The sequence below is a fragment of the Acanthochromis polyacanthus genome, chromosome 1 (genome assembly GCF_021347895.1).
Source record: "Acanthochromis polyacanthus isolate Apoly-LR-REF ecotype Palm Island chromosome 1, KAUST_Apoly_ChrSc, whole genome shotgun sequence".
Classification (NCBI taxonomy): Eukaryota; Metazoa; Chordata; class Actinopteri; family Pomacentridae; genus Acanthochromis; species Acanthochromis polyacanthus.
The window spans coordinates 32,932,621-32,958,759 of NC_067113.1; the positions used below are offsets into that span (position 1 = coordinate 32,932,621).

Here is a 26,139-nt window from a genome sequence, read left to right on the forward strand (position 1 = left end):
TTTAGTGAAGAATGCTACAAATGATGTGCTTAATGCGAGAATCGTGATGCTTTGATGCTTTTATTCCCTAAAACCTAAACTCATAAATATATTGACATAAATGACGTTTAATGCAGCCTAAATTCAGCTGTCCTGCATATAGTATTGAGTATGAAGGTTATTTTATTCTTTTAATCACGAGTCATTCCTCTGTAAACAGTTAATGCTGTAGTTTCATTGTTTTTGCATGTTTCTTTAATGCTCAAGCAAAAACTTTACCTTCTCTCTTTATTTTTTCTTTATATGTGGTAGAAGTGTGAATTATTCTGACCACTAGAGCTGAAAAATTGTATTTTAAATATTTTAAAATCAAGTTTAGGTTTTTTTTTTTCTGGATATATATTGAGTCTTTTCTAAATTCTGTACAGCAAATTAAAGATCAAAATTTAGTTTACTCAATTATACACCAGATTGGACAAATAGTTCATTTGGTTTTTTTTAGATATCATTTTCTGTAATAAATGACCTGCATTCTTGAGTATTTAACTCAAACGCAGTTTAAAGTGTGTGCTTTACTCACTTTGGTTTGGCATAATGTCTTGCTAGTTATTTTTCTATTTTACAAATTAAACCAAATGGTACTTTTTTTGGTCACTCGCTTTTATAAGTCACTTAAGCAGGCAAGTCTTCCAAGTAGAAGGAACTCATATACAGTAGATTTAACCTTTCTTATGTGAATTTTAACAGACTACAACCTGAAATAGTTGCTTAAGTTATGCTTTCTAAATTCTGGATAAATGTCATGAGATAATTTGAATAATATACTCCATGTGTAAGTCTCAGGACGTGTGTGTTGTGAAGATCTGTCGACATGCAGACTTCAGATTCTGTCTTTTGGATGCAGGTTTTACATTTTTCTGCAGTCTGTTTCCTCCAAGTGGATTTGATCCCTGCACTCCCTGGATTCAATTTAAACTAAATCCTCAGACAAACGGAAACAACAGCACTTTTAGTCTGTTGTCCAAAATCCTGCAAAAATATCACAGGTTAGTATGTCGTCTAAAATGTGCTAAAAAAAGGTCACAGGTTAGTATGTTATCCAAAATGTCACCAAACACGTCATAGTTTAGTATGTCATCCGAAAATCATCAAAAACATCACAGGTTAGTCTGTTGTTCAAAATCCTGCAAAAATGTCACAGGTTGGTATGTCGTCAGAAAATCATCAAAAATGTCATAGTTTAGTATGTTGTCCAAAATATCACCAAAAATGTCACAGGTTAGTCTGTCGTCCAAAATGTGGAAAAAATGTCACAGGTTAGTCTGTCGTCCAAAATCCTGCAAAAATATTACAGGTTAGTTTGTTCTTCAAAATCCTGCAAAAATGTCATAGTTTAGTATGTCGTCCGAAAATGTCACCAAAAACGCCTTTATGTTACTCTGACGTGTTTGGTGACATTTTGGACAACATACTAAACTATGACCTTTTTTTGTCACATTTTGGACGACATACTAAACTATGAGGTTTTTGGTGACATTTTTGAGGACATACTAAACTTTGACGTGTTTGGTGACATTTTGGATGACAAAGTTTAGTATGTCCTCAAAAATGTCACCAAAAACCTCATAGTTTAGTATGTCGTCCAAAATGTGACCAAAAACGTCATAGGTTAGTATGTTGTCCAAAATGTGGAAAAAATGTCACAGGTTAGTCTGTCGTCCAAAATCCTGCAAAAATGTCACAGGTTAGTTTGTTCTTCAAAATCCTGCAAAAATGTCATGGGTTGGTATGTCGTCCGAAAATCATCAAAAGCGTCATAGGTTAGCATGTCGTCCAAATGTGACCAAAAACGTCATAGATTACTATGTCTTCCAAAATGTGACAAAAAAAAGTCATAGGTTAGTATGTCATCCAAAAAGCCACCAAAAACGTCATAGTTTAGTATGTCGTCCAAAATATCACCAAAAATGTCCAACTATAGTATGTCTTCCAAAATGTCACCAAAAACATCATAGTTTAGTATGTCTTCCAAAATATGACAGTATAGTTCAGTGGGTTAAGCAGGTTGGTCTCCAACGCAGTGGCCTGGGTTCGATTCCCGCTCATGGCCCTTTGCTGCATGTCTCTCCCACACTTTTATCCCCCATTTCCTGTCTCTCTCACTTCAACTATCAAAAATAGGCCAAAAAAGTAATATTAAAAAAACGTCAAAGTAACCTATGACGTATGTTGTCCAAAATGTGACCAAAAAGTCATAGGCTAGTATGTCACCAAAAACGTCATATTTTAGTATGTTGTCCAAAAAGTCATAGGTTAGTATGTCGTCCAAAATATCACCAAAAATGTCCAATTATAGTATGTCTTCCAAAATGTCACCAAAAACATCATAGTTTAGTATGTCTTCCAAAATATGACAGTATAGTTTAGTGGGTTAAGCAGGCTGGTCTCCGACGCAGTGGCCTGGGTTCGATTCCTGCTCGTGGCCCTTTGCTGCATGTCTCTCCCACACTCTTATCCCCCATTTCCTGTCTCTCTCACTTCAAATATCAAAAACAGGCCAAAAAAGTAATATTAAAAAAATCATCAAAAACGTCATAGTAACCTATGACGTATGTCGTCCAAAATGTGACCAAAAAGTCATAGGTTAGTATGTCGTCCAAAATGTGCCAATAAAAGCGTCATAGTTTAGTATGTCGTTGTTACAACCCTGGCTCATGTAATGGGTAAGGGAAGCAACATAAGAGCCAGATGGTTATGGCTTTAAAGAGTTTTATTATAAAGAAATGAAAATGAGGTACAAATTAAAAGAAAAACGGAGAACACTAGTCACGACGTAAAAATAAATATAAACGAGAACAAAATGAGACTCTAAACTAGAGCTATCGATTAACAAAAAGATCCTAAATGTACCCGAAAAACCTAAACACAGCGTGTTGAAACAACAGCAACGAAAAAGACTAGTGCCTCCACAATAACAAAGCAACCGGATGGCTAACAAAGTTTTTAATACGATGAGGCACATAGGCAAGACTGGAGTACAGTGACAAGCCGTCCATCTTCAGGCACTCCAGCTTCTTATGCTGAACCAGGGCCGCACCGGATTGGCTGACGAGGGCACGGCAGCTGATTCCAATTACCCAGCACAGGTGAAGCGGATTGCCAGCAGCCTGAGAAGATTGACAGCCACACACGCACACACACACAAAGCACAGGGGAGGAGCCGGAATACGACTATGGCCGTAACAGTCGGCCGAAAATCATCAAAAACGTCATCGGTTAGTATGTTGTCCAAAATGTGGAAAAAATGTCACAGGTTAGTCCGTCGTCTAAAATGTTGAAAAAACGTCACAGGTTAGTGTGTCATCAAAAATCCTGCAAAAATGTCACACTTTAGTCTGTCGTCCAAAATCCTGCAAAAATGTCACACTTTAGTCTGTTGTTCAAAATCCTGCAAAAATGTCACAGGTTGGTATGTCGTCCGAAAATCATCAAAAACATCATAGGTCAGTATGTCATCCAAATGTGACCAAAAACGTCATAGTTTACTATGTCTTCCAAAATGTGACAAAAAAAGTCATAGTTTAGTATGTCGTCCAAAATATCACCAAAAACATCGAATTATAATATGTCTTCCAAAACGTCACCAAAAAGGTCTTAGTTTGGTATGTCGTCCAAAAATCATCAAAAACGTCATAGGTTAGTATGTCGTCCAAAATATCACCAAAAATGTCCAATTATAGTATGTCTTCCAAAATGTCACCAAAAACATCATAGTTTAGTATGTCTTCCAAAATATGACAGTATAGTTTAGTGGGTTAAGCAGGTTGGTCTCTGACGCAGTGGCCTGGGTTCGATTCCCGCTCATGGCCCTTTGCTGCATGTCTCTCCCACACTCTTATCCCCCATTTCCTGTCTCTCTCACTTCAACTATCAAAAATAGGCCAAAAAAAATCATCAAAAACGTCTTAGTAACCTATGACGTATGTCGTCCAAAATGTGACCAAAAAGTCATAGGATAGTATGTCGTCCAAAAATGTCGAATTATAGTATGTCTTCCAAAATATCACCAAAAACATCATAGTATAGGACGTCGTCCAAAATGTCACCAAAAAGGTTTTATTTTGGTATGTCGTCCAAAAAGCCACCAAAAACGTCATAGTTTAGTATGCATTTTGTCCAAAAGGCAAAGCCGCAAAGTACACAAAAATGTCAGTGCAACACGAGCCACAAACCTGTCGCCACATTTTCCGCCTTATCAATACGATTTGGCCCTTCCAAGACCAAACGACACAGCAACTGTGTCGGTCACGTGGTTTGCCTTACAGTGATACGCACACCGACACGGGGCTTCGCCTTGTGGAGTCGACACGTGTCGAGGCTTCAGTGTCGTTAGACCCATCACTACCAGATACTACGAACAGTTACTGAGAAACGGCCATAGTCTTCTTACCGCAAAGGTACAAAGCTGCTCATCTTCTCCTCCGGCATCAGGAAACGTCTTCAAAGTTTCTTCAAATCCAAACAAAATACAATCAAAAGATCAAACTAACGTCGTTGGTGCATTCAGGTGCAGTCAGACAACGGGGTTGCGTTCAGGAGCGTCGGAAATCGGAGTATCAGTAATGTAAATTTCCAACGAAAATTTTTGGGGGGCACACGGGGTGGCCATACATGCAGCTCTGCAAACAGCTGATTAGTGGTACTATGGCTGCTTCTGTATCTGCATATTTGTTTGTTTTTGGATCATGTATTTGTTGATTTGACATTTTATTTTAACTTGAGTCAGTATTTGTCCAAACACTTTTTAAAAAATTCACAATGAATTTCACCTTCTTTTGTTAAAGTAGTAGAAAAATGTAGAGCTGGAACTACTTTCAATCAACCTGCCTTTTTTCTGAATAAAGGCAGAGTTCTCAGAAGTAGAGGCATCTAAAATAGGATATTTTTGCTTGAAATGTTACTTGGATGATTAACTGATTACCAACGGAATTGTTAAATTCATTAACTTATCATTTCTGCTCAAAAACTGTATTTTAATCTAATTTGATGTCCAATTTTCTAACAATATGCAGTTTGAATTATTACAAAGCAGCTACATCCTGAAAAAAAAACTGAAGAATAAAAAGACACAGATTCTAGATGCAAGTCTTCCAGAGTATTTTTTAATTTCCTCTTTAAGACAACGACCAAAAAAAAATCATTATTTTGCATAACAGTAGTACAGCAGCGGCCGAGGGTACAAAAAACGCTTTTTTTATTTTTCAGTGTAAAAATAACTCTACTCAGACCTCTCTCCTGTGCCGTCCTCTCGTAGTGCAAACGCTTCAAATAAAAGTTAGGCACATGATGGATACGATCGCAGTTCAATTACACTTGAGTGCTGATGACGAGTAAAACATCTTTTCTCAGTTCATTCTGTTTAACAATCGCAGACTGATGGGTTTAAATAGCGATAAAAAGGGCAGTTTGTTTGATGTTTGTAGCTGTTAACATCCAATGAAGCTTCATTTAAAATAAAAATAAACCTATACAGTCCTATTGGCTGACAGGATGAGGATTATCTGTTTTTCCAACTAAGTGCAACTGACTCATGAGTCGAGTTTAATACTATTTTAAAAAAAAAACATTGCAAGCTTATGGTCCCAAGCAACAATCACAACTTCTCCCTTGTTGCTGCTTGTAAATATCTGAGCGAGATTTAAGTGGCAACTTGACATCTTTCTACTCTGAGGGAAGAAAAAATAAAAATAAAAAAAACTAGCATAAAGTAAAATATTTCCCAGTTTTACATATGTTACAAATAAAAAATAAATATCTGCTCTGTTTTTTTTTTTTACTAATCTAGCAATTTTTTATGATTCATCAAGAAAAATAAAGGTACAAAGAGGGACTGACGTTCATTTCCGACTACACGGTGCAGCTTATTTTATCCAGAACCGACACCGGGAGGCCAGGACTCTTTGCCAGATGATGTCGGACCCATAGTGCTGCCACCAGGAAGTCAAGAATCTTCGCCGCATAGTGTCGGACCTCTAGTGCCGCCACACGGAAGCTAGGAGTCCTTGCCAGATGACGGCTGACCCATAGCACTGCCACCAGAAAGTCAAGTATCCTTGCCAGAGGATGTCGGACCCGTAGCGCCGCCATCAGAAGTCAGGAGTCGTCGCCGGATAGTGTTGGACCTTTAGTGCCGCCACAAGGAGGCCAGAACTCCTTGCCAGATGACGCCCGACCCGTAGCGCCACAACTAGGATGCCGGGATACCTCGCCAGATGGTGTCGGACCCACAGTGCCGCCACCAGGAGGCCAGTCCTTGTCGGATAGCATTGGATCTTTCATGTCGCCACAAAGAAGCCAAGAGTCCTTGCCAGATGGTGTCAGACCCGTAGCGCCACCACCATGAAGTCAGGAGCCCTTGCCGGATAGTGTCGGACCTTTAATGCCACTACCAGGAGGCCAGGACTCCTGACTGGCTGACGTCGGACCCGTAGCGCCATCACCAGGATTTCAGGAGTCCTCACCGAATTGTGCCGGACCTTTAGTGCTGCCACAATAAGGCCAGGACTCCTTGCCAGATAGTGCCGGACCTTTAGTGCCACCACCAGGAGGCCAAGACTCCTCACCAGATGGTGTCGGACCTGTAGTGCTGCCATCAGGAAGCCAGGAATTTTCACTGGCTGATGTCAGACCCATAGGGCCACCATGGGGAAGTCAGGAGTCCTTGCCAGATTGTGTTGGACCTTTAGTGTCGCCACAAGGAGGCCAGGACTCCTTGCTGGATGGTGTCGGACCCGTATCGCCGCCATCATGACGCAAGGACACCTCGCCGGATGATGTCGGACCCGTAGCGACGCCCGAGAGACGAATCGCCCCTCAGCTGGTGAGAGTGGCATCTCTTCAAGCAGGGCTCCAGCTCACCGTCACCCGATTTGGACTCAAATTCGTCACTTTCCGTCCCAGTTCGAAGTCGAGTTCTGGGGTAGGTCGACTCTGGCGTGTTGGTCAGCGGCCTGAGAAGAGGTTTACGTCGTTCCTCCTCTTCCTCCTCATCTTCGTCATCCTTCATGGTCGAAGGCTTGTCGCTCCTCTTGGGGATCCTGAACTTCCCCCAACTCTTCAGGTGTCCGTTGGGCGAGCCGTTCGTTTGGGGTTTCCTCAGCCAGCCGTTGGCTTTTGTGGTTGCGTCTTTGCTGAGCTTAGTGTTGTTGGCCGTCACATCCAGAGAAACGTGGCTTCTCCCCTCTTCCATGAAGTAGTCGTCTGAGTCCGAGTTCCTGATGTCCACCAGCCGGATGGACACCGTCTTCTCCAGATGCTTTGACCCGAACCTGCCCTTTGGCTGACTGAAGCTTTCATCACTCCTCCTTTCTCGTTTCCGTCTCGACAGCACTTCCTGTTCGGCCTCCCTCCTCGGACCTTTCCTGCTCTCGGCTTTATGCAGCTTTGTTTCCTGAATGATCTCTGGCTTGATGTCAGAGTCTTGGGTTTTGGCGTCGCCCACGACATCGGCGAACTCGACGTCGGCGAGTCGGGAGCTTCTGCCGTCCTTCTCGCTCGGATTGTCCTTCCTGTAAGTGTGCGATGAGTCGTCGTGGCTTCTTCTGTCTCCGCTTTTCCTCCTTTCCTGCTTCGAAGAGCCTCGTTTGGTCTTGAGTCCAGAGTGGCTCCAGGAGGAGGAGCCGGACTGGGAGCCCTGAGAGGATAACCAGCCCAGAGAGAAGAGCTTCTCCAGGTCCTTGGATGAAGGGTTGCCTGAAATGGACACAGTGATGTTTCAATACAAAGTCAGAGGTGGAGGATAATATAGAACGAATGTCAAGTTAAGATCAGATGCATGCCCAACACCAAAGGGCAGATCTCTGACTTTTAGTGTTTTTTTTCAAGGCCACAGTGCACAACATGTAGCTACTAGGAGGTGTTCCAGGTTTGAATGACATAAAACGGCATCAGTTTGGTATTTTTTTCCAGAACCAATGCACAGATTTGCTTTACAAAGAGTTTGTGGAGCTTTAACCCTTTAAGCTTCAGTCATTTCCAGCCGTTTTCAGTACAAAAAATCGCTAATATTCTATTTTTAAATAAAAAAAATTACGAAAAATACGGGGAATATTGGACGCGGATCGGGAGGTGCATTTCCTTGAAAACGACCGATTCGGGGATTTTATACGACTTCAGGACATGTTTTGGACAAAATAGTTTACTGGCTTGTGTCATCTGATGTAAAAGGTTGGATTATGGCCGTTTTTTGTGGAATCTTTTTTTTGTGTGTAATAATAAACCCGGAAATGTGAGTCGCGCTGTGTGCGTTGAAGCCGTGTTTCGAGAACGGATGGATGAATATTTGTTTTTGTCGGACAAATGTGTTTTTCTCACCCGCTGTGGTAATCGCATCTGAAAGTGGTTTATACCGGCGGATTCATGAGAATCTAAGCTTTCCATCGGTGTATAGTGTTTGTATAATCGCGTTTGCACCCATCGGACATTCTTGAAATTCCTATGCAAATTAGTAGGTGTACCGCCGGCGGTACACTGAAGCTTAAAGGGTTAAAATGTTAAAAATAATGAACTGAACTCACCGCTGAGCAGGTCGTGGTCCAGCAGTCGGACTTGGTGCTGGAAGATCTGCTCCTGGACTCTCCACAGCGAACGTTTCATCTTCTCCCTCTTGGTCACCATGTAGGTCAAGTTACGGACCTGAAGGATGACAAGCAGCTTATTTAAACACACTGAGCGTGGATTAGCATCGTATAAGAGCGAAACCACGACTTTAAATGTGCAAAATTTTTCTATTTTAATTTTTGGATTGCAGAGAGACAAAAGAACCTATTTAGACACATCACCTTGAGCTTCCGATATTTTCTGACACGTTAAAGACTAAATTGTTGAAATGAAAGTGTTAGCATGGACACAAGAGTCTCAGTTGTGAGCAGGATTTTGAAGCGTCTCAGTTGTGCCTTCAAGTTCACATCAAATCCTGATTTCAGAAACTTGGAGAAGCCTTCATCCCAACTTTGAGAAACTTGAATTTACAAGAATACTGTTGGACTTTTACATCTTTATCCAAGTTTCATACCCAAGTTTCTTGTGCAGCTGCAACACGTACATTTTAAATCTCATCTACAAGCAGAAAGACTTTTTACTCTATTTTGTCCTCGTCACTCCTCCTGCTGATCCTTCCCTTCCTGCTTCTGCTAGTCCTGAAGCGTTGGAAACAGAAACTTACCCTCTCCAGGTCCTGTCGGAGGTGGGTGAACAGCTGGAGGCGCCTCAGCAGCACCTCCTGTTCCCGCCGGGCCAGACTCTCCTCCTCGTCCTTTTTGGGTGTGAGCAGCGGCTGGTTGTGGTTGGCTTTGCGCTTCAACTTCCAGTACTGGTAGAGGAAGTCCACCACCTCCGGAGGCAGCTTCAGGTTGCCGGCCACCTCATCCACCTCCACGAACTGGTAGAAGTACTCCTCCATCTCCTGCAGCTTCAGCTTGCGGTGGTTGACTCGGCTCTCCTGCTGGCGGCTGCCGAGCTCCTCCGGGTCGCCGGGCGTCTGGTCCAGGAGCTGAGGGCCAAGGCGGGGAGGCGAGGAGGAGGCGTCTTCCTCCCCTCTGACCCGGCCTCTCCTCCGGCCCTTCTTGTCTCTGGCAGCCTCCTTCTCCTCCTCGCCTCCAGAGTCTCGCTCCCTGGACTCGGCGCCCTCCAGGCCCGAGTGTTTGGGGCAGTAGGACTTGAACTTGACCTCGTCGTCCTCCGTCAGGATGGTGTTCATCTCCAGGCTGGCGTGGAGGCCGCAGGTCACGTGGAAGGCAGTCCTGCAGTTTTTCGCCGAGCACTGAAGAAGCAAACAGAATATTAAACGTTAAAAATATTCAATCAAATTGTCACGTTTTCAGACGTAGCAGGAAGCGACCGCTCAGACCTCCACACATTTACCTCTCTTATGAAAACTCTTCTTCTTAAGACTGCTTTAAATGTTTAACTGTTTTGTGCTTTTATACCTGCTCTCATTTTTTGACTGTTTTATTGAGATGCTGACAAAAAAATAACTTGATTTTCACAGGAGAAGGTCTGAGCACTTGTGTCATCCTGCGGGTCAAAATTGACTCGTTTTAAAGTTTGAAAATGTGAAAAAAATAAATAAATTTCACAGTGAAACTTCTGATGTCCACATTTTCAACATTTTTGTGAAATCTTTGAATTCTTTTTGGTGGAAAAAAATAAATGTTAAAAATCTTTCTTAAGAACATTCACATAAAAATCAACCAAAATCCAGCGAATTTCACTGGATTTTGGTTGATTTTTATGTGAATGTTCTTAAAGAAAATATTACAAGTTTTACTGATACATATGTAATCATTTTAGATATTTTTAGCATTTTTTTGAATATTTTTACTCATTTTTCGAAAATTTTTACAAGAATTTTCTTGCCAAATTTGGGAAAATTTAAAAAAATAAAACTTTCAAGGGAAACTTTTAAGAAATTATTGGAATTTTCTTTCTGAAGGTTTTACAAATTTTCAGAAATTTGGGGAATTTTTTTGCTGAATTTTTGGATTTTTTTTCACACAAGGAAACAATACTTTTTGCTGCCCGTGAATGAAAACAACAGGAGGGTTAACCCTTTAAGCTTCAGTCAATTCCAGCCGTTTTCAGTACAAAAAAATCGCTAATATTCTATTTTTAAATAAAAAAAATTACGAAAAATACGGGGAATATTGGACGCGCATCGGGAGGTGCATTTCCTTGAAAACGACCGATTCGGGGATTTTATACCGACTTCAGGACATGTTTTGGACAAAATAGTTTACTGGCTTGTGTCATCTGGATGTAAAAGGTTGGATTATGGCCGTTTTTTGTGGAATCTTTTTTTTGTGTGTAATAATAAACCCGGAAATGTGAGTCGCGCTGTGTGCGTTGAAGCCGTGTATAGAGAACGGATGGATGAATATTTGTTTTTGTCGGACAAATGTGTTTTTCTCACCCGCTGTGGTAATCGCATCTGAAAGTGGTTTATAACGGCGGATTCATGAGAATCTAAGCTTTCCATCGGCGTATAGTGTTTGTATAATCGCGTTTGCAGCCGTCGGACATTCTTGAAATTCCTATGCAAATTAGTAGGTGTACCGCCGGCGGTACACTGAAGCTCAAAGGGTTAAAGCAACTCAAAAGACTTTAAAACACAACTATTTACAGAAAATACAGACATGAGCAGAAGAATCTTGCTGAAATTGTAGAAATCTACAATTCTACGATTTATTTAGCAGACGCCACAAACGTTCAAAAGTTTGGGGTCATCCAGACTATTCCATGTTTTCCATGAAAACTCACACTTTTATCCATGCGCTAACATAACAGCACAAGGGTTTTCTAATCATCAATGAGCCTTTCAACACCATTAGCTAACACAATGTAGCATTAGAACACAGGAGTGATGGTTGCTGGAAATGTTCCTCTGTACCCCTACGGAGATATTCCATTAAACATTTCCAGCTAGAATAGTCATTTAGCACATTAACAATGTCCAGACTGGATTTATCATTCATTTCATGTTATCTTCATTGAAAAAAAATGCTTTTCTTTCAAAATAAGGACATTTCTAAGCGATCCCAACCTTTAGAACGGAAGTGTAAAACCAACAAAGCCCCTTCAGTGCTGATTAATGAGCTCCTCTGTGCTGCTGAGCTGTGAAATCGATACGATCTGAACTTCCACGTTAAACATCTCCTGCTGCAGAGGAACGCGAACACGCCGAGTCACGCTTCGCTTTTCACGTCTCATTAGCCGACGGCGAGTTAAAACGTGACCGTTGTTCCTACCTGAATGCAGGCTCCGGTCTTCTCTTTGCACAGGCAGCAGATCAGAGCCCATCTGTTACTGGGGATGTGGGACACGTTGGTGATCGGCTCCATCTTCTCAGGATTCCCGATGCTCACCTGCACGGCAGATTGAACGCTCGTTAATAAATGCAAACGTTGAGGTGTTAGTGGACACTTAAATCACCACTGAGGGGGCAGAAATGTGCAGAAATCGGTGATAAAATGAGGTCTTTTGCTTGTTTTTGCTCTTTTTACACCACAAACAGCTGCCAGGTTTAAATTCCTTCAAGGTGAAAAACATTTTCACGGTTTTTGGTTCATTCATGCTCGTAATCTTTCGAGAAAGTAAATATATTAAAATAAGTGATGTCAAAAACAAGCAGAAAGCTACTTTTTAAGGCGACAATCCTGTAAAGCCACAGTTTTAAAAGGTTTGTTTATTACATTAAGTTGCAAATGTCAGAACACTCTGGTGTACAAAAACTTAAATGGTTTCTGCTTAAAAATATATATTTTTTCATGTTCATATAAGTTTATGTGCAAACCCACAGTTATAATTGGATATATGCGGTTGACATTCTACTTTCCCCCACTTTTTTCTCCTCTATTTATTTATTTTTAATTTAGTTGAAGATTTTGTTCTCTAACTCTCTTTATTTTTAATTAGTTCCATTAAATTTTTAATGTATTTTTTAATTTTAAAAATTATTATTATTATTTATTTTATATTATTTTCATTATTTTATATTAAATCATATATTAAATATTTTTTCTTCTTATTAACAGAATTTATTTATTATTATTTATTTATTTATATATTAGGCTGCAGACATGAAAACAAAAAAGATTGAAGTTGTTTTGATTAAGCTTAAAATGACAGTAGACGCTGGTGTAGCAAAAAACTGACCGGTTTCTGGTTAAAAATGTTATTTTGGACAATAAAAATGAGTTAATTACAATATTCATTTAAGTTTATGTGAGAATGGCATGTGTGGTTGAAATTCTACTATTTTTTCTTTTACTTTTTTATTATATTTGTTTAATTTTTCATTTAGCTAGATGTGATTTTCCCCAAAACATCCTTAGTTTTAAATATTTTTATTTAATATTTCTATTCAACATCCTGATTATTATTATTGTTAGGATTTTTTTTGTTATTAATAGAATTTATTTATGAATTTATTACATTTAAAATGACAGTTGATGCTGGTGTATAAAAAATTCATTGGTTTCTGGTTAAAAAAGCTTATTTTGTGCAGTGAAAATTATTTGATTACAAGCAGAATTAAGCAGAAATTCAATGATATCAACGTTTACATGAACTAGTGACGGGAACTTGACGCACTTTTGCAAAGTTTGATTGCTTTTTATCAGCAGCGACGCATCACCTTCACTAGAAATGTTTTCATTTATTTTCGTGATGTTGTTTGGACATTTTAAAACGCATTAAATCACGATTCAGGTCAGCGACATCAGAAATTAGGAGCCTTTCAGAAGCTTTAAAGTCCAATTTCACGCAACAGCAGAGCTTAAAACAAGAATAGAGGCATGTAAAAGTGAAATAAAACAGAGACAAAGCTGATGTTCACCTCTGGAATCCACAAGGCACAGCTGACGTGGACCCACTTGGTTCCGCTCCGGGTCGGCTTCATGGCTCCGCCCTTCTTGGGACACAGCTGGCACTTTGGCAGGATGCCGAGGGCGCAGATCCGACACAGCCAGCTGCCCTTCGGGACTTTCTGGATGCCGTAACAGGCCTGGCGAGAAAACAGACGGCGGCTCAGCTTCCAGACCGTAAGCACAAACGCAGAAATCAAAACGGGCGGAGAAGCAGACGGACCGAAAGGAAAGCGTGTCGGACGGAGCTGCTGATCTGAAACAAAGCTGTTCTCATTCAAACTAAACTAGTCTCCAAGCAGGAAAAGTTAACACAATTTGGGTTAAATAAACATTAATACATAAACATCCTGTTCTAGTTCAGATTTTTCCTGCTGTTAACTCGACTAATACGCTCAGCTGGTCAATTAGGAGCTAACAACCTCGAGAAATTAATTATGCATTTTTATTATATTATTATTATCATATTATTAAACCACAGCAGAAGAAAGTAGAAACGATGTGGCTGAAACGTGACATTTCTGTGCCGTTTTCATACAGATTCAAAGGAAAAATAACAAAGATAATAATAATAATTGCAATTAAGGATTTAATTCTGTTCATTTTACGCTTCTGTTAATTTCAGATTAGTGGAATTAGAGTCTTTGAACTCCAGAATTCTGCTGCAAATCAAACAAATCACCTTTTTCAAGTAACTCTTGCTTCTCATTTTGCATAAAAATGATCCGTACCCACGACAGCGCTGTGGTGTGTTAAAGACAGTAGAAAACGATGTGGACATAGCGGCTGGAACGTGACATTTCTGTGCCGTTTTCCTACAGATGATGCAAAATGATCATCTTCAGCTCAAACATCTGCTTCAGCTCTAAACCCGTCGTGTTTTTCCTGATTCAAAGTGAGTCGCTGTGCCGGTTTCTCACCTGGTGGACGCAGATGTTGCACTTGTCGCAGAACACCATCTCGTTGTTGTCCTCCCCGTCGGGCGACTGGCAGACGTCACACACCACGTCCTCGTCGTACTCGATGCCCAGACCTTCCTCCGTCTCCACGGCGTGCGTCATGTTGTCGTGGCAGCAGCGCTCGAACTCCTCCATCACCCGCTCCATGGTGATCTCGTCCAGCGGCGGAATGGCTGAAAGGACGAAAGTGAAGCTCAGTTGAAGCGTCCATCGTGTCATTTTTGGGCTCAACCCTCCTGTTGCCTTCAAGTTTACTCACATCTTTATTCTTCTGGAATATCCCAGGAAATTTTTACACAATTTCAAAAAGTTTACAGTCCCAAAGTTTTTTAAAGGCTATAAAATTGCATGTTATGGTGACCTCAATATCATCCAAAACTAAACTGTGTAAAATGTTGATACTAGCTAATTTCATGCTAACAGTTTAGCCTCACATTGTTGCTCACTGATGCGCTTGATTCACTTGATGGGTTTAAGTCGAGACTTTGGGGAGACCAGTCCAGTCTGAGCCATTTCTTTTCCATTAAGCGAGTCATTTTCTACCAATTTTGACTCATTTTTAACCGTTGTTGGAGTAATTTTGGACTGATTTCAAGTCATTTATGAGTCCATCTGGACAAGGTTGAGTCATTTTGGGCAAATTTTAAACCATTTTGGACCAATTCTAAGTCACTTTAAGCCAGTTTTTAGTCATTTTGGACTACCTTTTGTCATTTTTGATCAATTTTGAGTCATTTTGGGCAAATTTTAAACCATTTTGAACCAATTCTAAGTCAGTTTAAACAATTTTTTAGACATTTTGGACTATTTTTTGTCATTTTTGACAAATTTTGAATCATTTTGGGCAAATATTAAACCATTTTGGACCAATTCTAAGTCACTTTAAGACAGTTTTTAGTCATTTTGGACTACCTTTTGTCATTTTTGATCAATTTTGAGTCATTTTGGGCATATTTTAAACAATTTTGGAACAATTCTAAGTCACTTTAAACCATTTTTTAGTCATTTTGGACTACCTTTCGTCATTTTTGACAAATTTTGAGTCACTTTGGGCAACTTTTAAACCATTTTTTACCACTTCTTAGTCATTTTGGATACTTTATAAGTCGTCGATTCATCACGCCTGAGGATGCTAACATGCTACGCACAGGCATGAACAAAATCATATTTTCTTTCTTTCTTTTCTTTTCCTTAGAGACGATCAACACTGAATGGGGTTTGGGTTAAAATGAACTCCAAATGCAGCACAGAGTTTGGAGATGAACTCGTTTAACCGGACGGCCACAGAACTGCTTAAATTACAGGTTCTAGTTCGTCCTGTGAATCATGGAAACAAACACTGTCGAGAGCCGTGAAAACCTAAACAAAGACGAGGTCGAAGCAGGACGAGCAACCGAAAATACGCAAACTTGAACCCAAAAAAGTTGACGTAAATACAGAGACCTCGGCTGAACGAGGAGATAAAGTGGAGTTAAGGAGGAGAAAGAGAAACAGGAAGAGAAAAAAGAAACAGAAATGATTTTATTGGCTGTCAGCCCTGATGGGAATGTAAACCTGTAGTGTCCGTTTCTACTGTGAGGGGAGATAATTAAACTAAATAAGGTAGAATTTATGCTTTTGGAAGACGTAAAAGATGCCTAAATCACTATTAGGAGTTGTGGTAATTTATAGGACATTTTGCTGTGACTTTACTGCTCATCTGAGATCAAACTGGGCTTCATGTGGAACCTGAACTAAAATGATGATCCTGATTTGTACAAACAGCTGCTGTGATCCTAAAAGCTGACCTCTGACTTCTCAACAGACCAAAATAAACGCAGCTTAAAACACCCTTCATCCAGTTGCAGCTGCAAAACCTCTAAATTCTCACTTCCAACAGTTGGTTAAATGTGCTTTTTCAACTAACCTGGTGAGTAAACGCATTAAACATCAGATGACTCACCCATCTCTGTGAACTCCTCGTTGATGATCTGCAGCCAGGCGACGTCCTCCTCGTTCAGGTCGTAGCGACACATCCCCTCCGCCAGCGTCCGGATGTCCACGTATCCGAGGGCTTCGGCGCCCGACGTCCGGATCAGCTTCTTTGGCCTGATGAACATGACTTCTTTTCCTTTGTCCGCCAGCACCCTGGACGGCAGATTTTCCAAAATAAAGCCCAGTAAGGTCCTGCGTTTAACATGCCGAGGGCGATTTTCATGACATAAGGGGTCATAAAAAAGGAGGTTTATCAGATTTTCTCACATCAACATGAGTCGTATATGTTTCAGGATACGAATACAAATGTCCAAAATCACCTGAAGTGCAGCCAAATGCACGCTGTCTTCATGTACAGATTTGTAAATAAATATTAAATCACTTTAACTGACATTTTCTGCCTCTTTTCTTGCAATTCCTGTTGTAATTTTACCATGTTTTCTTCTTAAAGTTTCACTAATTAAGATGATTTTAAGTCAGTTTTCTTCTAATCACCCCACAATTCTTTTTTTTTTTTTTAGCCTATATTCAGTGCGTTCTCGTAATTATTTCCAAAGCTTTATGTACATTTCTTGACTTAGCTACGCACTAAACAGGACGCTTTAGATCAGGGGGCGTCAAACATGCGGCCCAAAACCGGCCCTCCAGAGGGTCCAATCCGGCCCACAGGACGACTGTGTACTGCAATTCACTGCAATTTGCACAATTGCAAAACTATAAATTTAAAATAGTTTCTAGACCACGACAAGTTGTTTTGATCGTTAAGTAAAATACTAGATTGTTCACTGTTCTTTTGTCATTTTGTGCCTCGTTTTTGTGATATTTTGTCTCGTTTTTGTTGTTTTGTGTCCTTTTTTGTCTAACTTTTGTGTTTCCTTTTTGAGTCGCTTGTGTTTTTTGTCACATTTTGTCATTTTGTGTTATTCGTTGTTCTGTGTATCGTTTTTGTCGCTTTGTTTTTTTTTGTCTCGCTTGTGTTGTCTCTTTTTTGTTGTTTCGTTTCTTACTTTTGTCATTTTGTGTCCCCTTTTCGAAACATTTTGTCTCGTTTTTGCTGTTTTGTGCCTCGTTTTTCCAATATTGTGTCTTGTTTTTGGTCTCCTTTTTTGCTTTATTTGTTGTTTTGTGTATCATTTTTTTTCCGTTTTGTGCTTTTTTGTCCAGCCTTGTGCTGTCTTATTTTTGTCAGTTTGTTTCTCGCTTTTGCCTTTTTTGTCGTTTGTCTCATTTTTTGTCACTTTAGAACTTTTAGGTCAAATTTTTTGTCTCTTTTCTGTTTTGTTTTGTGTCATTTGTCTCATTTTTTGCAGTTTTGTTTCTCACTTTTGCTGTGTTGTGTCTCGTTTTTTGTCATTCTGTGTCTCATTTTTGTAAAATTTTGTCTCGTTTTTGCCGTATTTTGTCTTGTTTTTTGTCCTTTTTTGTCTGACTTTTGCCGTTTTGGTCATAAGGTAAAATACTAAATGTTTTGCTGTAATGTGTAAATGATAAACTGAAGCATAATATTTCTGAAATCAAACATATCTTTCTTTAAAACTTTCAGGTTGTTCATAATGTTTTGTAAAAAGATAATTCCTTAAATGTGAACATTTTCAGAATGTACTTTTGTGCTGTAAAACAAAGGAGGTGTGGTTATTTATAGGTTATTATGCTGTGATTCTTACTGGTCACTTGAGCTCAAATTGGGCTGAACGTGGAACCTGAACTAAAATGAGTTTGACACTCTGCTTTAGAGCGTAAAAATCAACTCATCAGTGCTTTCCCGTGGCTAATGGTGACACCATTCTAAACCGCCTCAAACCAAAACACACAGATCGAAGCACAGCGAGCTAATATTAGCTGATTGATTGATCCGGCTCTGGTTTAAATGCACGCTAAAGGCCGACAGCAGCATCTGCACGCAGCTTTATCGATCGATGTGGACAACTCAGAAACACACAGCTTCTGCTCGCCGTGAAATGAAACCAGAACAGAGAAATGTGCACCTGGCGACCGGCTGTGGGATGGACTGGGGGCTCACTGGGACCTGGACTCCCTTCTCCCACTCCTGCCTCCAGGGGTCGGCCAGGACGTAATAATCCTCCGGGTTCAGCTGGTACGAGTCGTGAACCTTCATGGCTGTGATGAGGTCCGTCCTGAACACCTGCAGCACAGAACAACACATATTTAACTGCACTTTAAGACAGAAACTACAGAATACAAGAAAAGTAAAGCAGCAGAGACTGACAGCTAAGTACAGATAATAATCCCTGTGAGCTGTTTCTGGGCCTTTTTTGGAACATTTTTTACCACTGTGGACTCAGTTTTCACTGCAATATAAAGTCCTGCACATCTATAGAAACAGAACAACCGTGACTAGAGGTAGAGGGAACTCAGAAATGCCTCATGTGCAGTATGACAGTTATAATGTCCTAAATCATTAAAAAAATGAATTTTCTTTGATTATTTATTTTAAAATCATTTATTTAGAAAAACTGGACAAGCTTGGATTCAACTTGTTTTTCCAAGTACCCACAGGTATTATCAATGCGATACAATGCAACATTAGAGATATTTTACTACTTATTTTACTACATTTTTAGTTTGTTTTCAGGCTTGTTTTCTAGCTGCTCGGTGTAAACACTTCCTGCAGTTCTGCCCAAAAGTCCCTGAATTTTTTTCACATGACTGCTATTCCCAGGAAAAAACATTAAAGGCTTCATAACTGTGTAAAGAAGAGCAGAATGTTTTGTCTTTTCCAGAATTTGGTTTGAGCCACAAGCTAATTTTTGTCAATTTTCTAAATGTAGAATAAAGTTTTAAACCTCAGTTTGCTTTGGTGGCTAAAACCAGGTGATTCTTTCAGCTTTCTGAATATTTTTTAAAGCTTATTTTAGCTTTTTGACAGCTTAAAGTTGTCTGAGGTGACAGCAGCAAGGCAATTCAAAGCGCTTTACGTAAAAAAAAAAAAATCAAGACAATGCGCAAAAGGAACATCAAGCACTTTTAAAAGTGACATTTCTGCACAATTTAAGAGTTAAAATTCAGATAAAGCTGAAAGTAGAAGTTAAACTGCAGTTTAAGATGTTCAAAAGCTTCAGATTTGGCTCAATGAAAGGCAAACGGACTTGAGAGCTGAGCAAACCTGCAGTTTTTTGGGATTTTTTTCCGGATATTATTTGGTGCATTAAACTGAAAACAGCCTCTTGGCGTTTTGTTTTCAGTTTGGGGGACGGAAATTAAGCCCAAAAGCTGTGGATGGTTCATAATGTAGCAGCAAATAAATGTATTTCTGCTTTAAACCAGTCAGAAATTTATAGGATTCAATTAAAATATTATTAAAAAGTGCAAAATAAACAAACGGACGTAGATGTAGGGACATTTTCCTGTGTCTCTATGAGGGGCTAACTTTGTTTTTTGCTGTTATTTTTTAGATAAATAACCAGTTATGGAGCCAACATACATTTGGAATAAAATTTTAAAAATCTCAGAACAACACAAACTTGTTAATTGATTTTTAAATGCCGGAATGTTTAATTAAAGGAGAATTTTTCCACAGAAAGAAAGCAGCTTATTACTGAAGCTATAACTGATTGGCTAGAGTTTTGGGTGGGACATTTCTCCAGACAACAGAGTGGTCACTACAGATAAAGAAGTAGCAGCCTTTAGAGAACATTTTAATGAATATATTTGATCCATAACTGGTTTTAAAAAAAGAAAAAAGCATACAATTATTTGGAAAGTTTCTAAATACTGAATTCAACAATCAACCGATCCCTAATTTCTTCACTCAAATATCCAAATTTTGGCCTCTGCAAATGTGTTGGAACAATAATTTCACTCAGATAAATCAAAAATGTCCCCAAAATGCAGATTAAATGCTAACTTGTGTGTTTCAAAGTCCTGCACCTGCCAGTAACTTTAAAGACGTTCGTATTTCCCAGGCCGGTGCTGTATTTCAGTGCTTGCACAGGTTAAAACACACAGCTATAAACCGGCCAATCAGGATCCTCGCTCGGGCACAGTCACTGTTTTGCTTCAATCTGATTGGCTGCCTGGCCACAGGGAGTGGACAGTGGCCTGCAGGGACCAAGTCCACAGACTGTAGAGGAGATAACAGCAGAAACGGTTCAAGGTCCCAAAATCCACTGAAGGGTCTTGATAAAGAGTCTTTAAAATATAAAAATAAACAACTCACTTATGTCCATGTATTCTGACAGATGCTTCTTATTTTAATTTATTTGTTTACAGTATTTTTCACTCAAATACCCTAAAAGATACAACAATAAACAGGAGTGAGAGAGTGGAGACTGACGGCAAAATATAGGTCATCAACCCGGTGAACTCCAAGCAGCTTCTGAGTGTTTTTTGTCAAATTTTTCCTCACTGTGGGCTCATTTTTTACAGCAACATAAAGCCCTGCACCTCTATGGAAACAGAACAACACCAGCTACAAGTGGAGAGGACTCAGAAGTATATTCTGTTCTGTATGACACAGTTAAAATGAAATAAATCACGAGAAACGACAAAACTAAAGCTGCATTTCTGTGATTTATTTATTTTAGAAAAACTGAAAAAACTTGGAAATAACATGTACAGTTTAAATTTTACAATTTCAAAGCTTCCACAGGGGTGGCTAATGCTAAAAAAAAACACTGGGTGTCCACAAATTATAGATATTTCACTGCATGCATTAACTTGTTTACGTACGTGTTTCCCATCTGTTCTGAGTAAAAACTGACTGCAATTCAACTGGAAAGTCCCTGAATTTTTACTGCATGACCGCTGGTGGCAGCTGAGTCACTAAAAGCCTCTTTATTGCACGGAATAAAACAGAATTTTTAGTTTTTTACAGAATCTACTTAGAGTAAAAGGATCATTTTCGGCAATTTTTTAAACGCAGACTAAAGTAATTTTGATTAACTATAACGATTGTAAGCTTAGAGTTGGTTCGGTGGCTGAAAATCTGACAATTTTTTCTATTTTTTTTCTTTTTACAGTTTCTGGTTAATAAATGGTGTAATTCTGGCTAATTTTTCAGTTTTTTTTGGTTCAGCTACCCACATGAAGTCATCCTCCTGATGGTCCTTACCTCTGAGGGTTTCTGTCCGGTCCCTCTCCTGGGCTGTGATGAATGTTGGGACCAACATGTGGAACTACCTGGAGAGGAAACACAGCAGAGTGTTACAGGTTTCAGCATTTCTTCGTCTTCATCTGCTGCTCTAATTAACATCCTCGATGGATTTCCCCCTCAAGAGGTGAAACTTAGAGAAAAACACGCGCGGCTCATTTGGATATTTAAAGTGGTGCAACGAACATTTTCTGTTTCCAATTTCAACTTGTACGAAATTACCGGCAGCAATAACCCTCCTGCTGTCTTCATCTACGGGCAGCATAAAAAATTGTTTCCTTGTCTGAAGAAAAAAAACATCGAAAAAACTCAGCAAAATTTCTGAAAATTTGCAAAACCTTCAGGAAGAAAATTTCAATAATTTCTTGAAAGTTTCCCTTTAAAGTTTTATTTGGAAAAAAGAAAATTCTTCTAAATATATTCAAAAAAAATTTGTAAAAATCCTCCAAAAAATCCTAAAAATATATCAGTAAAATTTCTATTTTCTTTAAGAACATTCCCCCTAAAAAAAAAAAATCAACCAAAATCCAGCAAATTTCACTGGATTTTGGTAGATTTTTATGCGAATGCTCTTAAGAAACATTTTGAACATTTCTTTTTTTCCCCACCAAAAAATGTTCAAAGATTTCCCAAAATCATTGAAAATGTGGACATCAGAAGTTTCACTGTGAAAATATTTCTTTTTTTCCACATTTTCAAACTTTAAAATGGGTCAATTTTGACCCGCAGGACGACACAAAAATTAAAACACCATTAATTTTTTTTTTTTTAAAAATCACTCGCATGATGCTCGTATCGCACGTGAGGAACTCCAGCGTCGTCGTGTTTATGTGTTCTTTAACGCACCGGTTAACCTGGTTAAGAGGCGAGCCAGAGGGCAATTTACAGTAAGTGCTCTGGGTTTGTTTTTATTCCAGATGGCACAGTAAGATAAGACGTTTCAGCCGCGGTAGAGAGCGCGTCTGTGTGTTTCTGTTTGACTTACGTGGGGAAAACCTCAGAGAAGTTACAGAGGATTAAACAAATAACCACAAGCTGCTTCTTTTACATTTGAGGCTGCTTCTGTCTGACCTGCCAGGACGTCTTTAAAGGTCCAAATGTGCCTCCTGTCTCTACTCTTTCTCCCGATTCTCTGACTGAAGTCTCTCTTTTGCTTTTCTTTAATCTTTGTCCATCTGCTGCCTTTATTTGACTCCTTTCCTGAACATGAAACATTGACTTTCTCACAACGACAAAACATGCATTCTCAAGACAACTTTCTACCAAAGCACACCTCTTAAATAACGTTTCACTTTTGCTGAACTACTGCGTCTTCTTGGCACTTTTCCTGCCGGGAAGGTGGCAGAACTGTACCGACCTCATTCACGTCTATATTTGGAGCTGGCAGGAATGAGTCAGCAGAGGCAATAATTTGCTTACTTCCATTGTCCGAGTCATCGCTGCTGCTCGGGTGCCTGCTTCTCTTCATTGTCGTCTGCCTGCGGAGCTCCGGCTTGAGGACGCTGCACAAATAAAAACGACACTTTAAGCCACGGGAGGGATTAAACTGAGGCTGCAAAATATACAGCTGTGATAAAGGAACCCATTTTGTACCCAATTACTAATGTTCAAGGTCAGAAAAAACATCTTTTTCCACATTTTCCAACAGCACCGCATACAAATACATGTATTCTATCAACAGCAGTAAATCACTGAAGATATTTTCATGTTTTCTATCAGCGCAACCTAAATGAAAAATGAAAGAATACAACGTGAAAAGGAAAAACATCCCGCTTCTAAGTCCATAATACAAATTAAAACAAAGAACCTATGGAAATTCTGTAAATTTATGAAGGAAACATACATATAACTGTCCAGATGTATCGTTTTTTCAACATTAAAACACCACAGTATTAAACTGAAACCTTTAAAATATCTACTGATATTTGACTATGTTAATTACTGCCAAACACAGTGAGTGAGTTTAGGAAACATTAGCATGAATGCAAATGATGCACAGTTAACCATAAAATAAGTTTATATTATTAAAAAATAATGCTGATTTGAATTTTGCAACATCTTGTAGGTTCACTGCAACTAAAAACAAGTGATATATTGATTTAAGATTCCACATGTGCACCTTGGATGATTATTTCTTTTGTAAACAACCAAGATAAAGGTCAAAATATGGTTATTTTCACTGACAAATATGCACTGTTCATTATTTTTTTGATAAACGGGCTGGTTATTTGATCTATTAAATGAGGAAAAAATTGTGAAAAAAGACGATTAGTGTTTCCCAAAGCCTAAGATAACGTCCTTAAATGTTTTTGTCCAGAATCTAAAGATATTCAGAAAGAAAGCAGAAGAAAAATATTTGCATTTAAGAAGATGGAATCAGAGGATTTTGATTTTTTTTTCTTTGCACAATGCTTGACAACTTAGCAATTAACTGTTGCAGCTTTAATTAGAAGGTGTGGTGTAGTAAAGAACAGATAATTTGCATACAACTAATAGTCAAAATATGCTGCCTGCAACTAACATTTAATTCTAACGTTAATGTTCCAATGACAGGTAATTAGTAGATTGTTTCCGTCAATAATCAATTAGTTATTCAAGCTATTAAACATCAGAACATTGTGCAAAATGACTATCAATGTTCCAGCCCATGACGACTTCGTACAATGTTTGGTTTGCAATCCAAAGATATTAGGTTTACTGTCATAGAGGAGAAAATACAAGAGAAATCAGGGAATTTAAACCTCTTTTCTTTAAAAAAAATATCACTCAAACCGGTTGAACAGTTAACAATGATAATAATAGTTGACAACCAATCGATTAGTCATTGCAACTCATGTCTTTGCAAATAAAAAGTCAAAATTTGATCACTTCTCAATCAATATTTACATTATTCACAAGCTAAAATCACCAAAATATCAGTTATTAAAAGCAAGCTAGTTGATATGAAGCATAACAGGAAGCAAACAGTAAAAACCCGTCACTATCCCACTTGTTTCTCTGCAGATCTGACAGCTCAGCAGCCCTGCAGGGATGTGTACACACCACCACACTCACTGTTCAGCGACGACAACAACAAGTTACCACATGCAGCACATGCAGGAAACACCGCCATGCAGGGTTATGAACTCAGGCTGCGACGTGCAAAAAAAGAAAAAAACAAAATACACCAGGAAGGACTACAAACTCCTGACAGGCGGAAATATCTCGGGGTCTGCTGGCAGCGTGCACGGGAGGGGTGGAAAGGTGCTAACCTTAACTTAGCAGGCTAGGCTAGCGGTGTGTGTGACGCCCCTTCTTCAAAACAGAAAGTAGCGGCTAGCTAGCTAGCGGCTAACAGCTACCCATAAGTTGCAGTCGTTTACTCCAGCAACACGGTCACAAACATATAAGGTGGTGTTTGTTTTAACTGTCGTGATGGAGACTTTTAAACACGTCACAAAGCGTTGCGTTTTTAATAATAAATCACGCTGAAAACTCTAGCCGGCTAGCGTTAGCATGTCTGCTAACGTGCCAGTGCCGTTATGCAACATGCGGGCCCACCCACAGCCGGCGCCTCGAGTGGAAATGTTGTTTATATGCGAGGCGAGGGGTTAAAACTACACAGATACGTGCGTGAGATTTAAACACGCCATTCTGATTAACTCCAAAAACAGCTTCATGCTGGAAAGGTTTGAATCTTCAGTCAAACGTTAGCGACTAGCAGCGTCAGCTAGCCCGTTAGCTTGCCGTTAAGTTAGTTTGTGTTTAGCATTAGCCACCGCTGCTAACAACGTTGGCTCGCATCGTTACAACCCAGTCACAGCCTGCTAACTGTCAAAGGTTAGGGGTCAATTATTGATCCGAACAAACTAGCCGATATCAACACGAACACGTGAGTTAAAAAGTGATAATTAATAATAAAGTGCAGTTTTGCTCCCGGCGCGGCTAACCGGCGGGGCACAGTGTGGCAGCTCCACCAGCGAGCCAGTGGCTGAGGTTAATCTTTGGCGCCATTTTAAATGACGATGTTTCCTAGCGGACTGCTGCCATACTGGAAACACAAACTCTGTCAAATAGCAGAACAAGAACCTTCTGGAAGAAACCACAACACGCTGAAAGGTAGAAATTAAACCACTCGGTACGTACTGAGCGCGTCGGGCGGCGGCGAGCCGGTGTTTGAGTTTGACGAGAGGCGCTGTTTGTGCCGTGAGTTCCGCTTGACCCGCATTCCACATACACAAACACGGAGCGGAGCGGCGGCCGGGAGGAGGGTCCCCTGGCAGGACTGCAGCTGCGGCGCTCGGCCGCTAGAGGGCAGCAGGAGCCGGAGAACCAGAGAACCAAAACTGGGGAGTCATGAAGGAAAACAACCTTAAAATACATTAAAAAAATAAAATAAAATCACGTTTCCCTGGACGCAGTTAAAATGTCAACAAACACACTCATGACAAAAATCTTTCCAAATAAATGTGCAGAAACGCTCTACCATTTACTGACACACAGTTTTATTAAAGACACAGACAACCAATAATACTTTTTTCTTAATTTTGTCTACTAAATAAAAGCTTCCTACACCAAAAGTGCTTTAATAGCTCACTAAAAGTCACCTTTATTTATTATTAAGTATTCCAAATACATGTATATTGTAAATAAATCATGTCATGTCACACTCAACATGATTTTAATCTTTGTAAATATCAAATAAGCTGGCATCAAA

At 39.6% G+C, this 26,139-nt stretch overlaps 1 protein-coding gene and 1 long non-coding RNA gene across 2 annotated transcripts in view; one reads left to right on the top strand and one right to left on the bottom strand.

Moving 5' to 3' along the window:
- Positions 1–5,119: 5,119 nt before the first annotated feature.
- Positions 5,120–25,702, bottom strand: jade1 (jade family PHD finger 1). Its single transcript, XM_051952213.1, has 11 exons — positions 25,569–25,702; positions 22,863–22,945; positions 21,405–21,472; positions 18,319–18,476; positions 16,302–16,486; positions 14,321–14,532; positions 13,373–13,540; positions 11,784–11,900; positions 9,203–9,799; positions 8,556–8,673; positions 5,120–7,731 (listed from the first exon to the last, which is right to left on the bottom strand). Exons 1-11 carry the CDS (start codon positions 25,655–25,657, stop codon positions 6,785–6,787), a joined length of 2,742 nt encoding a protein of 913 aa, XP_051808173.1. The 5' UTR covers positions 25,658–25,702; the 3' UTR covers positions 5,120–6,784.
- Positions 10,581–26,139, top strand: part of LOC127535447 (uncharacterized) — an 81,516-nt gene continuing 65,957 nt past the window's right edge. The window contains exon 1 of the long non-coding RNA XR_007944324.1: positions 10,581–10,700. This is a non-coding gene — a long non-coding RNA (uncharacterized LOC127535447). The remainder of the gene's footprint in view (positions 10,701–26,139) is intronic.

Coding starts and splice junctions, on each gene's coding strand:
- jade1 (XM_051952213.1), bottom strand. CDS start 25,657: ATGTGGAATGCGGGTCAAGCGGAACTCACGGCACAAACAGCGCCTCTC. Junction 21,473..22,862: donor CGATGACTCGGACAATGGAA/GTAAGCAAATTA, acceptor TTTCCTCTCCAG/GTAGTTCCACATGTTGGTCC. Junction 18,477..21,404: donor CCGGACAGAAACCCTCAGAG/GTAAGGACCATC, acceptor TCTGTGCTGCAG/GTGTTCAGGACGGACCTCAT.